At 35.5% G+C, this 16,556-nt stretch overlaps 3 protein-coding genes across 3 annotated transcripts; all 3 read left to right on the forward strand.

Annotated features, from left to right (window-relative positions):
* The first annotated feature begins 277 nt into the window (after positions 1-277).
* LOC100264311 (senescence-specific cysteine protease SAG39) lies at positions 278-1,370 on the forward strand. The gene is made up of 2 exons (XM_002280227.1): positions 278-707; positions 781-1,370. The coding sequence occupies exons 1-2, from the start codon at positions 278-280 to the stop codon at positions 1,368-1,370; spliced, it is 1,020 nt and encodes a 339-aa protein (XP_002280263.1).
* A 3,261-nt stretch (positions 1,371-4,631) lies between these two features.
* On the forward strand, positions 4,632-5,731 carry LOC100252285 (senescence-specific cysteine protease SAG39). The gene is given in 3 exon segments (XM_002280194.5): positions 4,632-5,064; positions 5,138-5,301; positions 5,303-5,731. Coding segments are annotated over 3 exon segments (1,026 nt in total).
* An 8,057-nt stretch (positions 5,732-13,788) lies between these two features.
* Positions 13,789-14,950, forward strand: LOC100257415 (senescence-specific cysteine protease SAG39). Its single transcript, XM_002280179.4, has 2 exons — positions 13,789-14,284; positions 14,358-14,950. The coding sequence occupies exons 1-2, from the start codon at positions 13,852-13,854 to the stop codon at positions 14,948-14,950; spliced, it is 1,026 nt and encodes a 341-aa protein (XP_002280215.1). The 5' UTR covers positions 13,789-13,851.
* The last annotated feature ends 1,606 nt before the right edge of the window (positions 14,951-16,556 follow it).

A 16,556-nucleotide genomic window follows, 5' to 3' on the forward strand; every position in this document is an offset into this window, starting at 1 on the left:
ATACAAAAAGAAAAGACTAAAGACAATTTAGGATTTGATCCATGAACAAGCTAGAGACTAATATAGCACATGTACAAAAAAAGACAGTTGAAAGAGTAAGTTGACGAAATCATACTAAACAAAGTAGCCCATGGAGATGGGTCCAAATCAGAAAATTTTCAAAGGCACGGAGATTAACCATCAAGGTTTTCCTTGGCAGTAGTGTATATGTTTTTTTTGCTATATAAACCTCTAGAGAGCTCTTAGGTGGATGTTCCTACTGCTACGTACCAGTATCATGGCTTCCACAAACCAATACCAATATGTCTCCATGGCTTTGCTCTTCATTTTGGCCGCTTGGGCATCTCAAGCCACATCCCGCAGCCTTCATGAGGCATCAATGTACGAGAGGCATGAGGATTGGATGGCTCGCTATGGGCGTATGTACAAGGATGCTAATGAGAAGGAGAAGCGTTTCAAGATATTCAAGGACAACGTGGCTCGTATAGAATCTTTCAACAAGGCCATGGACAAAACCTACAAGCTAAGCATCAATGAATTTGCAGATCTTACGAATGAAGAATTCAGAAGCTTACGAAATAGATTCAAAGCACATATTTGCTCGGAGGCAACTACTTTCAAATATGAAAATGTTACTGCAGTCCCATCTACCATTGACTGGAGGAAGAAAGGAGCTGTAACTCCCATCAAAGACCAACAACAATGCGGTGAGTGGTAATCTTTAAAGATAACAGTAGAAAACTCGACATTTTCTTACTCCTCATAGTCAAAATATTGCAGGGTGTTGCTGGGCATTTTCAGCGGTGGCAGCAACGGAAGGGATTACCCAGATAACAACTGGTAAGTTGATCTCTCTTTCTGAACAAGAGCTGGTTGACTGTGACACTGGTGGAGAGAATCAAGGCTGCAGTGGTGGTCTAATGGATGATGCCTTCAGATTCATCAAAATTCATGGTCTCGCCTCTGAAGCTACCTACCCTTACGAGGGAGATGATGGCACCTGCAACAGCAAGAAGGAAGCCCACCCTGCAGCCAAGATAAAGGGGTATGAAGACGTGCCTGCCAACAATGAGAAGGCTTTACAAAAGGCTGTTGCCCATCAACCTGTTGCAGTTGCCATTGATGCTGGGGGATTTGAGTTCCAATTCTATACAAGTGGTGTGTTTACAGGACAGTGTGGCACAGAACTAGATCATGGTGTTGCTGCTGTTGGTTATGGAATCGGCGATGATGGGATGATGTATTGGCTGGTGAAGAACTCATGGGGCACAGGATGGGGCGAAGAAGGTTACATACGGATGCAAAGAGATGTCACAGCAAAGGAAGGTCTCTGTGGAATTGCAATGCAAGCATCTTACCCCACTGCATAAAATTAATTACAAATAAAGGCAATCCCCACTAATCTGTGGTTAATTAATTACAAGACGTGGGCTTATAATTTCTAATCTATAGTTGTGTAAAATTCAGCAAGGACCTCCTGTAGTCAAAAGAGTCCATAGAATTATGTATGGACCATAATATATAAATATGAACGTACACCTTCAGCTGGTTCTTTCCTACTTCTGTGTTTTGAATGAGAAAGGAGGGGAGTTCTCATGCTAAGAGTAGCAGACTGAACAAAAAAAGGAATAAGGATGGAAAATGACACCTCAAAAGAAAAAAAAATGTTGACATTGCAATAGCCATGCATTCATAATAGAGCCAACTTGATTAGTACAGTGAATCTATATCAATCAAAATTGCTATCAGGATATGGGTATCAAAAGTCTTGAACATCTTTCTCAGGCTAACTTATTCATCGGTGAGGCCATCCAATTGATATATAACTGATGGAAACCTTTTATTACATGAACCCATTGAACCAACTTTATATTAATTCAATTCAAGCCTGTTCCTTTAATTCATCAATCCTAGCTGTTGCCTGTGGCTTTGAAGTCTTATTTTGCAGATTATACATGACCCACTCATTGCATGCTCCATGCCCAAATTATGATACATATCCATCATTTTGATATAGCAGGTCATAGAATGTCACATTTTTTTGGACTTAGTACCACAAGGCCAGAACAAGTCTCCAATAATATGGCACTAGGTGCATCTTACCTCCAGGCTTTAATGTATGGCTAACTTCATTAAACTCCAGTCTAGAATCTTTTGTCATCATGCAATATACCATTTTGGAGCGCTATAAAAAAGTTCCCTTTTCTGCTAAAATGGCCGAGGAAAAACTTCAGTCCTAAATCTTCTCCTTGGTTCTCCATGAAAGAGCTTCAGCAATGGAGAAGACAACTTGCTTTCTGTTATTGCAAGAAGATGGTTTTATGTACAGATTTGTTTAACAACTAGACTAACAAGCTACAGGTGTAACCATTCAACTAATCAAGATATCATTTTGGTGGGGAGTCCGTTAAGCAACTGCTGATCTAGTTAGGTTCTTGATGTTTATCATCCCCTTGCAAGCTCATTGGGCGTGGGACTATTGATAATTTGGAACTAAACGTGAAGAACAGTGAACTTGGAAGATGTTTTGTGAAAATATTAGCTACCTGACTTGTGGAAGTAATGTATTGTATGATCAGATCTTTTTGAAGGACTTTGTCATGAATGAAGTGTAAGTATAGTTCAATGTGTTTGGAGCGTGCATGAAGTACGGGATTGGCAGCTAAGGTAGCTGCACTTTGATTGTCACACCAAACTAGAGGAGGAAGAACTTGAGGTATGCACAACTCCTTCAAAATTGATTGTACCCAAGTTATCTCAGCTGTAAGAGATGCAAGACCTCGCCATTCCAATCCTGAACTACTTCAGGAGACTACCTTTTGTTTAGTGGAGGACCATGAGACCAAGTCGGGTCCTAGGAAGAGACAATATCCACCAGTGCTGTGGCGATCATCAAGACAAGATGCCTAATATGCATTAGTATACCCTTGAATATCAAGGGAGGAAGAAACATGTAGTAGCGAGGGTGTGCCTTTCAGATAGCGAAGGATTCTCTTGACTGCACACCAGTGAGTTGAGCCATAAATTGGCGAGCTTTGTTAACAACAAAGGATAGGTCCGGTCTTGTGAGAGTTACATATTGAAGGGCCCCAATCATGCTTCTGTATAGAGTAGGATCAGGAAGAGGATCTCCATAAACCATAAGAGTTGTTTACCCAGAGCACCCGGGGTGATAACTGATTTAGCATCAAGCAAATTGGTTCTTTTGAGAAGGTCCTGAATATACTTCCATTGGTTGAGATGGAGGGAATTTAGTCAATGAGTGCTTCAACACCCAAAAAATAACTGAGAGTGCCAAGGTCCCGAAGTGCAAATGTGTTGCTTAGGTGAGAAATGAAGGAATTTACTGGAGAGGTATCACTACCGGTGATGAGAATGTCATCTACATAGATTAAAAGAAATAGAATTTCTGTATCTATGTGCCGGAAAAACAAAGAGCTGTCAGCCCGGAAGCATTGAAATCCCAATTCAATTAGAGAGTTACTTAATTTGGTGAACCAAGCTCTGGGGGCTTGTTCGAGGCCATAGAGGACTTTGTGAAGACAGCATACATGGGATGGGAATTGGTTATTGATAAACCCAGGTGGATGGTGAATGTAGACTTGTTCCTGAAGATCCCTATTAAGGAATGCATTCTCGATATCTAGTTGTCATATCGGTCAATGTGAGGATAGAGCTAGGGTGAGCATGATACGAAGGGTTGAGGGTTCCACCACTGGATTGAAAATCTAAAACTAGCCATTATACAACTGTTATTGTTGACATATTTGAGGAACCCATGACTTGACAACTGGTATTGTTGACGTTTTGGTTGCCCCTTCAAGCCATTATACAAGAGGAAATACAAGGCTATATATCAGGAGCATGGGGATGGTTTGTAACCTGTAACTAACTTATAACAAACTCCCAGCTCAAAAATTAGCTTATTACAACAAGAAAAACAAAAAATACCTCAATCAGTTTAATATAAGTAAATTTCAAAGATGATGTGTTACACAATTGAATGAATCCTAATTTCGTTGAGACCAAAATATTCCATTACTTTAAAAGCTAGGTGTTATACATTCCAAAAAATTTAGCCTGAGACAGGCCGTGATTTGGTTTCAACTCCCTTATGAAATCTATGGAATATCGTAATAATACACTAAATTCTTTTCCAATGTTTGGGTATTCAATCATCAATTATCCATTGTTTTATATGATGAGAAACCATTCTCTTGTAATTATGGATGACACGTTACGGTGATGCACCAAATAGGACAAGAACATCCTCCTAATAGCACGTAGTTCAATATTAGAGCAATTAATACAAAAAGAAAACATCCTAAACTACGAATAATTTAGGATTCCAGACACGAACTAGGTAGAGATTTTTATACAGAAGAGAACAATTCTAGTAATAATTTAACCAACTAATATTAAACAAAGTAGCTGATGGAGATGGGTCCAAATCACAACATTTTAATTTTCAAGGCACGTAGATAAGCGTATCGAAGGTTTTCCTTGGCAGTATTATTTGAGATCAGTGTGTTATGGGAGGGAATTTTTCCTATATAAACCCCTGCTGCAATCTCCGAGTGTATCAATCTGCTTACTCATTTAATTCATCAATCCCTACTGCTTCCAATATCATGGCTTCTGTTAACCAGTACCAATACATCTGTTTGGCTTTGCTCTTTGTTCTGGCTGCTTGGGCATCTCAAGCCACAGCCCGCAACCTTCATGAGGCATCAATGTATGAGAGACATGAGGATTGGATGGCTCAGTATGGGCGTGTATATAAGGATGCTGACGAGAAAAGCAAGCGCTACAAGATATTCAAGGATAATGTGGCACGTATAGAATCTTTCAACAAGGCCATGGACAAATCTTACAAGCTGAGCATCAATGAATTTGCAGATCTTACCAACGAAGAGTTCGGAACCTCACGAAATAGATTCAAGGCCCACATCTGCTCCACCGAAGCAACTTCTTTCAAATACGAGAATGTTACTGCAGTGCCATCTACTATTGATTGGAGAAAGAAAGGAGCTGTTACACCCATCAAGGACCAAGGCCAATGCGGTAAGTGAAAATATTTTTGTAGTATGGTTTGAAATGAATGTTTTTCTCACTTTTTTATGATAAAAAAATGCAGGGTCTTGCTGGGCATTTTCGGCTGTGGCAGCTATGGAAGGAATTACTCAGCTATCGACTGGGAAGCTAATCTCTCTTTCCGAACAAGAGCTGGTTGACTGTGACACTAGTGGGGAGGATCAAGGCTGCAATGGTGGTCTAATGGACGATGCCTTCAAATTCATAAAAACAAAATCATGGTCTCACCACCGAAGCTAACTACCCCTACGCGGGAACTGATGGCACCTGCAACCGCAAGAAGGCAGCCCACCCTGCAGCCAAGATAAATGGGTATGAAGATGTGCCAGCCAACAATGAGAAGGCTCTACAAAAGGCTGTTGTCCACCAACCTATTGCCGTTGCCATTGATGCTGGGGGGTTTGAGTTCCAATTCTATTCAAGTGGTGTGTTTACAGGACAGTGTGGCACAGAACTAGACCATGGTGTTGCTGCGGTTGGTTACGGAACCAGCGATGATGGGATGAAGTATTGGCTGGTGAAGAACTCATGGGGCACAGGATGGGGCGAAGAAGGTTACATACGGATGCAGAGGGATGTGACTGCAAAGGAAGGTCTCTGTGGAATTGCAATGCAAGCATCTTACCCCACCGCATAAAATTAATTGAAAAAAGGCAATCCCTACTATCCTGTGGTTAATCAATTACAAGATATGTTGCGCGGATAATTTCTAATCTATGGTTGTGTATAATTCAGCAAGGATCCCCTGTAGTCAAAAGAGTCCATAAAATTATGTATGGACCATAATATATAAATATGAACGTACGCCTTCAGTTGGTTCCTTCCTATTTCTGTGTTTTGAATGAGAAATAACGGGATCTCATACCAAAAGTATCAGACTAAATAAAGAAAAAGAGCAAGGATGGAAAATGACACAAAAAAAAAGGAAGACAATTTTTTGTTAACATTGCAATTAGCCAAAACAATTTCTTAGCTTTATGCAACATACCAACACCACCACTAGCAAGCAAGATATCATCAACATATATAATCGAAAATACAAATTTGGTCTTACCAACCTTTAGATAAACACAACAATCAATGGTGTTTCTTAATTCAAAGGAAGTTACTATGTCATTCAACTTAAGATACAATTGTTGAGAGGCTTGTTTATGTAGGGAATACTTGGATTACACCATTCACTATCCTAAGACCGGTTAAGGTGCATGCAATATTTCTTAGGGCCTTTAGATCTTAGCAACATAAGCAACAAATATAAAAAACAATCAAGATCTAGAATTTTGTACTTTACCTCAGATGTGGGTATTTCCAGATATAATCCAGTTGGTGAAGAGGAGTGTCAAAGTCGTTGTAGTTGTAGATATCGCAAACCCACTAATCTTCTACCACGATGACTCTCTTTTTGAATCTCGGAACTAGAGGGATGAAATCCTCTCTCTAGGGTTGTGGATGACCTATTATGGAATGTATACACGAATGCTGATAAAAAGGACAATTGTTACACAATATCTAAGCATAATGTGGCATATATATATAGAAACTTTTGACAATCCCATGGACAAAACTTCTATGCTAAGAATGAATGAATTTGTAGGTCTAACTGATAAAGAATTCATAGCCTCACAAAATATTTCAAGGTGCACATTTGTTTTGTAGAAGCAACTTCCTTCAAATAGAAAGATGTTAGTTCCATCCACAATTAAATAAAGGAAAAAATGAGTTGTTGAAAAGTTCTCTTAATAATTTATTTTTAATCATTCATGAAAGCAAAAGATCATAATTCCAAAAAATTTTGAATGTCATGATTTTTACTAACATAAATATAATTAAGTTATTAGACATACCGTGATCCATAATTGAAACTTTGTTTCAAATGAGGACCTTTGAACTTCAATCCATGGAAAATCGATACCTCTCTCTTAGCCCTATTAATTTTTTATACAATAATAATTAATATCATTAATGATGGATCTATTACTTTTATAGGTTGAGAGAGGACTAGTTTCATATCATAAACAACTTATTTTCCATCAAAGTAAAATTCCAAAAGAAAATATTACTGTAACACACTACAATAGACAAATTCATACTTAAATAAGTTATCATAAATAGTATAGTTAATTAGAATAATAATGTGAGTCATGGCAGTTGTTTTTTATTTATTGTAACACATTTTCTTCTATATACAAACTAGCAATCTAAGTAACTCAGTCTATAAATATGAAGTATTAATAAATGTCTACAATTATGTCATTACCATAGACTACTCCTACATATCATCATTCATTTAATCTCTTATATGGACACAAAAGGAAAGATAAGAAACATCAAAATCACATTATTTACTTGAAAACGTCACTTTATAATCATAATGCAAATCTACAAGTTATTATTTAATAATCACAATAAAGACTCATCCTTTCCATGTATTCCTTAAATGTCTCTAATGGTAATCTTTTCATCAAGGGATAAGCAATATTCATAAACTTTAGACTTATGTATTTTATTGGTACTTTTTGTTTTTAGGCCTCCTTTTCAACAATAAATTATTTCAATTCTATGAATCTCACACCCTTAGAATATTTGTGATTCTTGGAGAAAAAGATAGTTATAGAATTATCCAAATAAATTTTTAGAGGCTTGACAATAGAGTTGACAAATTTAAGACCTAAAATAATGTCCCACAACACCACAATTCATGAATTGTAACCTTAAAGAAATCGAAAATTTTGAATTCCATAGTAGATGAAGCTATGACAAAATATTTCACACTTTTTCATGAGATTGCTTCTTTTGCTAGTTAGAGCAAATAAATGAAAGTGGGCTTTTTTCTATCAAGACATCCAGAAAAATCTAAATTTAATATCTAATTACTCCTAGATGATCAAATCTCTTAAATTTGAGCATGTACTCTTTCATTCCTAGTAGATACTTTGATATCTTCTTTGCAATTTTTAATGATCCATTCTTGGATTACTTTATCATGATTTGCTCGGCATGCTTACAACAAAGCTGATATTTGGACTGTTGCAAGTTTGGGTAGACATCAGACTTGCTACAACACATAAATAAGGGATTCTTTCCTTTTGTTTGTATTTTAAATCATTTCTTGCACATTATATGAGACTAAATTTATCCTTTTCCATATTAATGCAATAGTTGTGAAACAATTTTCCATTCCAAATCTTTCTAGGACTCTATATATTATTATATGCATTATGAGATAATCCTAATAATTCATGTGACCTATCCTATAATATTTTAATTCCAATCACACAAGCTACCTTTCCCATATCTTTAAAAGATTTTTAGATGCTTAGTTACCTAGAATGTCTCTAAAAATTGGAAATTTAACATCCTAAATTAGTTTTAAAGGAAATAGTTTATAAAAATAATAAATCTAACAAACAACTTTTTATTTCTCTGCTATTTTTGTTTTATTTTCCTAGCAACCAAACATAGTTTAATGAAAACACAAAAACTTAGGGAAAATATGGAAGTAGAAATACCATGGAGATATTGAGTTTTCTACCATTCACGTTGTTTCAAGGTAAGTTTGAGTTCCCCTCGATAGGATCTTACATTTCTCTCCAATGAGTTTGGGGCATATAACTCTAATGGGTTTAGGACATTAGATCCTGGGTTGTTCCCTTACAAATTTGTAATCACCATGCAATCCTAAGAGAAAGAGATATGATGAGGGTTGTTCGTTTATCTTCTCTACAATGGTGTTGTAGTGTCCTCTAGTGGGTTTAGGGCTATGAAATAGTGCCCCCATTTTAATCAAAGGTATGTTTGGATTTAATCATAATTAGTTAATGTTTGGTTTTAATATTTTGGAGATCATGTTGTCATGTCAGCTTCCAATCAACTATTATATGAAATATGATGTGACATCTTACAATGGTATTTTTTACCCTTACTTTTTATAGCCTCACATCAATTATGGAACTTATATGGATGTTGGACTAACTATTAGCTTCTTCTATCCCTAAAGCATAATTGTCTCAAAATTATTCAAGTAGGTTGATTACTTGAAGAGATTGTGAAGGTTCATTGAAACCTTGGAATCCAAGTGTAAAGAGTTTGAAGACTTTGACTTTAACCTTTACTCAGCTAGGAGCTTGAAGAAAGTGGACTTAGGTGACTTGCCGAACCACTATAAAAGCGTTTGGATTTCTCTTCTCTCAACTTCTTTATATTGATTTGTACCTTAATTTTATCATATATTATGGTAAATTATTTACAAAAAGTTTTTAACACTCAATTCTCCCCCCTTCTTAGGTATTTTCTCAAGTTAATTAGCCCTTTTCACATAAAAGAGGAGAAAAACACTATCTAGAAAATCAAATAAAAAAAAGAGAAAATCATACATGGAAAACTAGAAGTCATGGTTTGGAAAATAAAAAGAGTTGATCTTCCACTATTCTGACATTTTCCCTATTAAAAATTAACCATATCATTTATGGAGGAATATGTCTTAAGTAGGAATGGCAACGGGGCGGGTTCGGGATGGGTCACCCCCATCCCAACCCCGTCCCGTTTATTAAAAACAATACTCATCCCTGTCCCGTTTAGTTTTTTTTTTAATTACTTTCAAATTTTTTAATTACATTAAAATAAATATATTTTATAAATAATAAAATTATTATATTTTTTATAACTTATTTTATTAAATTTTTTATTATTATCTATATATTAAAAATAGTAAAATAAAATTTTAAATTAAATTAATTTTAAAATTAATTTTATATATAATAGGGACGGCGGGGGGGAGGGGGGGATGAGGCAATACCTGAACCTGCCCCGGGTTTAAAAAAAAAATTTCATACCCGTCCCAAACTCGTTTATTAAATTTAAACCCCGTCCCATTAGGGGCGGAGCGGGACGGGTACCCGAAAAAACCCGCCTCGTTGCCATCCCTAGCCTTAAGTAGTTGTGTTGCTACTCGTGGTATGGGAACCATAATAAGCAACATGATGTATTTTGGAGGTAGGCTACCATTATTCATCACAATGCACTAAGATATTATCTCATAGGGGGTGAGGTCTACTCTATGAGCAGTGATTACATGTACGTCTTAATGGATCCTAATAAGTTCTCTCATTCATAATTTGTTCTTGTGGTTTCATTAATTCCACCACTCAGATTTGGATTTGCGACATATTTTGGTTTCTTACATTTTTTGTTCTACAGATTATCTGCTTATGTTCAACAGGATTGCCTTAATTTAAACAATAATTTTCAAAAATTAATTTGCAATAATCTTAGGGTAGATCTAGAACCATGAACGCTTCCCTAGTGCTTGTCAAACTTGGCATATGTAAGACCAATTCAATGGGTCTCATTTTAAGAGAAAGAAGAAGTGTGCATTCTCTACCATTGATGTGGTTAATCTACACATGTTTTGACTGAACAAAAAACTTGATGAAACATTTGAACGCTATGTTGACCAAGTAAGAGGGAATAAATCAACAAGTTCTCCATGCGATCTTGAGTACCCCCTATCAAATAACTTACTTGATGTTTATTGCTCTATTAAAAATGCAAAATATAAATGGAAAAATTGAATAAAAATGTCAAAGCATGTGAGAATACAAAAATATACCATAGGAATTTTTGAAATTTCCAAATGACAGAGTATAGAGATATATCATCTCTAATCCATGCATAACATGTCTTAATTAGTGATCTACAAAATGAACACTTTGACCTACTTAAACCATTCATTACTAGGCATAACATTACTTGAGTCCTAGAAAGACTAAAAAAAAGGTATGGAACATTAGAGTGAACCAATGTCTTTAGCGGACATGATAATCCATATTACAATTGAAGAACAAAATAAAAACCAAGACAATGTTGAGAAAACCAAAGAACTTATTAGGCTAATCTAGTAAGACAAACCCAAAAGTAATAGGAGTACTAATAACAATAAGAACAACAATAAGTCCTAAAATAAAAAAAATAAAAAAAATAAGAAAATCTAACTCAAATTCTATGAACAAGTCTTAGAACCCCAAAATTTAAAAAAAAAAAAGAAAAAAGAAAAAAGAAATTGCTTCATGTGTGGAAAGCCTGGGCAGCATGCAACATAATGCAAACATAGGAAGAGGAATGAAGAACCAAAACCTAAGGCCCATTTAGCTGAGATTTATGTGATAACCATAATAGGTCTAGGTGGTAGACTCTAGGGATACTAGGCACATATGTGGAGGGGATGGTAATGAACAAGTATTTATAGGTGACTTGAGGCCTTTGCTTGTGATCAACAAATTAAGGGAATGTGCTTCTCAAGGCTTGCTCATGTTAATTTTTTTTTATTTATATTATTAATAAAAATGCTTTCTACTTGTATTGTTGGCTCACATGATTTATGGTATGTCAAGTTAGGACATGTGCATTATTCTTACAAAAAGAAAAATAGCAAACATTAAGTTGATACCTAAAATTTTGTTTAGAAAATTATAGGAAGTGTGAAAGTTGTGTAGAATCTAAAAATACTAGGAAAACTTGTCAATACAAAAGGCAAACAAAATTCTTGAGTCTTAATCAAAGAGACTTATGAGATTTAAAAGATATAATGACTAGAAGTGGTATAAGATTTTCATAACCTTTATAGCATTGTGATAGCCAAGCTACATACAACAACAAAGGCTATGAGTAAAATATATAATTAAAGAATGAACTTATGTGCTTAACTAACAATATTATGTAACAACTACTTAAGATATATATTATATCCCTAGATTTTATGATGTTAGATTTGAATTTGATTGCTCCACTACAAAGGCAACTAAATATATATTAAGGTAATGGAAGAAACACCAAGGGCAATGAGGTTTATGTCTAACATATAGTAACCCAACCAACATGAATGGAGATCTCAAGAAGTAATTTCATATGGGTAATGATAAGTCACTTGTTGACTATATCATGCACCATTGGTTATTTAATTATTTGTAAGAGTCCATTCCTATGATGTAGATGGTGTATACTCTACAATGGTTGACGGTAAGTGCATTCTCTTAATTAATACCATATTCCTTAGGAATGACCTGTTTAGTTGTAGAATGCACTTGATGGATTCACCTATACGAGAGTAGAAGCAGGACCATTTTTCTATAAGAACTTAGCCAAGTTCTTTATGGCTTTTATGACTACCTAGAAAAGTTTCAAAGCTTATTCATGCTAGCCTTCTTGCACAACTATGAGTAAATAAAGCAATGTCGATGGTGGCTCCTTGATCCACAATAAGAATGTTTATAGAAAATTAAATTTTCATCAAAGTTTTGTGGTTCATAACTTCTCATTGTAAGGTAAGTTTGATGCATTGAGTTCTTATGTTTCTTCGGCCATTATAGTACCTTTTTTTTTCTACTACCATGCAATGTATGGGGGATTGAGAGAAGGTTGCCTAAGTCTTTATATCCCACATAGGAAGTGGATGAGAATAGGAAGTACAAAAAATAAAATAAAATAAAATAATATTCGTCACAGTTTTGTTGCTGATGTATTTCCTAAAAATCAACAATTGTTTCCTAAAAACATCGAAAATATTTTTCACTTAAAAATAGCAATATATTAAACTCCAATAAAAGAAAAAAACTTTCTCCTTCACAAAAAAGAAAAAAAGACCTATATGGAGAATGAAAGAGTCATATTATGAAAACATAAAGAGTTGATCGATCTTCCACTATTTTGCAATCTCTCTCATGTTTTTCTTTTTCAAGGAATACTCTTGAGTAGTTGTATTACTGCTTGTGATTGGAGTTCACCATCACAAATAGTAGGATGTTGTCCTTGGAGATAGACCACCATTGTTCCCCGTATTACACCGGGCGAAATCTATTTAAAGGCAATGGTTACCCGCCTTAACAAATTGTGCCACAGGTTCTCTTCTTCATATTTTGTTTTTGCAGTTTTATTCCACTATTCATGTTTGGCTTTTGAAATTTTTATATTTTGGTTTCCTACATTTATTTGCCCCTTATTATTTGCTTGTGTTTGTTAGGGTTACTCTGATTTAAATGATAATTTTCAACTATTGATTTCCAGCAAGGGACACCTACAAGATCCTAAGATTTTTCTTTTGTTGTTAAAGAAAGTGATAACGTGTGCTAATAATTAATTAAGTACATTTCAAAGATGATGTATTACACAATTGAATGAATCCCAATTTAGTTGAGACAAAAATATTCACTTACTTTAAGCTGGGAGTTAATAGTTATATAATATTCCAATAATTTTGGTCTGATATAGGCCGTGATTTGCTTTCAACACCCTCTTATGAAATCTATGAAATATCATGATAATACACTAAAATTCTTTTCTAATGGTTGGGCATTCAATCATCAAGCATCCATTGTTTTATATGATGAGAAACCATTCTCTTATATTTATGGATGACACGGTACGGTGATGCACCAAAGAGGACAAGAACATCCTCCTAATACTACAAATAATTTAGGATTCCAGACACGAACTAGCTAGAGATTTATATACATAAGAGAACAATTCTAGTAATAATTTAACCAACTAATATTAAACAAAGTAGCTGATGGAGATGGGTCCAAATCACAACATTTTAATTTCCAAGGCACGTAGATAAGCGTATTGAAGGTTTTACTTGGCAGTATTATTCGAGATCAGTGTGCTATGGGAGGGAATTTTTCCTATATAAACCCCTGCTGCAATCTCCGAGTGTATCAATCTGCTTACTCATTTAATTCATCAATCCCTACTGCTTCCAATATCATGGCTTCTGTTAACCAGTACCAATACATCTGTTTGGCTTTGCTCTTCTTTCTGGCTGCTTGGGCATCTCAAGCCACAGCCCGCAACCTTCTTGAGGCATCAATGTATGAGAGACATGAGGATTGGATGGCTCAGTATGGGCGTGTATATAAGGATGCTGATGAGAAAAGCAAGCGCTACAAGATATTCAAGGATAATGTGGCACGTATAGAATCTTTCAACAAGGCCATGGACAAATCTTACAAGCTGAGCATCAATGAATTTGCAGATCTCACCAACGAAGAGTTCAGAGCCTCCCGAAATAGATTCAAGGCCCACATCTGCTCCACCGAAGCAACTTCTTTCAAATATGAGCATGTTGCTGCAGTGCCATCTACTGTCGATTGGAGAAAGAAAGGAGCTGTTACACCCATCAAGGACCAAGGCCAATGCGGTAAGTGAAAATATTTTTGTAGTATGGTTTGAAATTGATGTTTTTCTCACTTTTTTACGATAAAAAAATGCAGGGTCTTGCTGGGCATTTTCGGCTGTGGCAGCTATGGAAGGAATTACTCAGCTATCAACTGGGAAGCTAATCTCTCTTTCTGAACAAGAGCTGGTTGACTGTGACACTAGTGGGGAAGATCAAGGCTGCAATGGTGGTCTAATGGACGATGCCTTCAAATTCATAGAACAAAATCATGGTCTCGCCACCGAAGCTAACTACCCCTACGCGGGAACTGATGGCACCTGCAACCGCAAGAAGGCAGCCCACCCTGCAGCCAAGATAAATGGGTATGAAGATGTGCCAGCCAACAATGAGAAGGCTCTGCAAAAGGCTGTTGCCCACCAACCTATTGCTGTTGCCATTGATGCTGGGGGGTTTGAGTTCCAATTCTATTCAAGTGGTGTGTTTACAGGACAGTGTGGCACAGAACTAGACCACGGTGTTGCTGCTGTTGGTTACGGAACCAGCGATGATGGGATGAAGTATTGGCTGGTGAAGAACTCATGGGGCACAGGATGGGGTGAAGTAGGTTACATACGGATGCAAAGGGATGTGACTGCAAAGGAAGGTCTCTGTGGAATTGCAATGCAAGCATCTTACCCCACCGCATAAAATTAATTGAAAAAAGGCAATCCCTACTATCCTGTGGTTAATCAATTACAAGATATGTTGCGCTGATAATTTCTAGTCTATAGTTGTGTATAATTCAGCAAGGATGCCCTGTGGTCAAAAGAGTCCATAAAATTATGTATGGACCATAATATATAAATATGAACGTACACCTTCAGTTGGTTCCTTCCTATTTCTGTGTTTTGAATGAGAAATGACAGGGGATCTCATACTAAAAGTATCAGACTAAATAAAGTAAAAGAATAAGGATGGAAAATGACACCAAAAAAAGAAAGACAATTTTTTTGTTAACATTGCAATACCCAAACCAATTTCTTAGCTTTATGCAACTCACCAAGATCACCACTAGCAAGCAAAGATATCATCAACATACATAGTCGAAAATACAAATTTGGTCTTATATATACAACAATCAACAGTGTTTCTTAATTCAAAGGAAGTTACTATATCATTCAACTTAAGATACAATTGTTGAGAAGCTTGTTTATGTAGGGAATACTTGGATTATTCCATTCCCTATCCTAGGACTAGTTAAAGTGCATGCAATACTTCCTAGGGCCTCTAGATCTTAGCAACATAATTAGCAACAAATATAAAAAAACAATCAAGATCTAGAGTTTAGTACTTTACCTCACGTATATCTTGGGTGTTTCTAGATATAATCTAGTTGGTGAAGAGGAGTGTCAAAGCCGTTGCAGTTGTTGTAGATATCATGAACCCACTGATCTTTTGCCACGATGACTCTCTTTGAATCTCAATACTGGAGGGGTGGAATTTTCTCTCACTAGGGTTGGTGGATGACCTATTATGGAATGTATGCACGAATGCTGATAAAAAGGACGAAGGCTAGCTACACAATATCTAAGCATAATATGGCATATATAGAAACTTTTGACAATCCCATGGACAAACTTGCATGCTAAGAATTAATGAATTTGCAAGTCTTATTGATAAAAGAATTCATAGCCTCACAAAATATTTCAAAGTGCACATTTGTTTTTTAGAACTAATTTCTTTCAAATACAAAGATGTTAGTTCCATCTATAATTAAATAAGGGAAAAAAATGAGTTGTTGTAAAGTTTTCTCTTAATAATTTTTTGTTAATCATTCATGAAAGCAAAAAAATCATAATTCCAAAAAAAAATTGAATATCATGACTTTTGCTAACATAAATATAATTAAGTTATTAGATATACCTTGATCCATAATTGAAACTTTGTTTCAAATGAGGACCTTTAACATCAATCCATGGAAAATTGATACCTCTCTCTTAGCCCTATTAATTTTTTTATACAATAATAATTAATATCATGTAATGATGGATCTATTACTTTTATAGGTTGAGAGAGGATGAGTTTCAGATCACAAACAATTTACTTTCCATCAAAGTAAAATTCCATAAGGAAACATTACTGGAACACAATACAATAGACAAATTCATACTTAAATAAGTTATCATAAATATTATAGTTAATTAGAATACTAATGTGAGTCATGGCAGTTGTTTGTCATTTACTGTAACACATTTTCTTCTATATACAAACTAGCAATCTAAGTAACTCGGTCTATAAATGGGAAGTAATCATA

Source organism: Vitis vinifera, chromosome 12 (assembly GCF_030704535.1).
Source record: "Vitis vinifera cultivar Pinot Noir 40024 chromosome 12, ASM3070453v1".
Lineage (NCBI taxonomy): Eukaryota > Viridiplantae > Streptophyta > Magnoliopsida > Vitales > Vitaceae > Vitis > Vitis vinifera.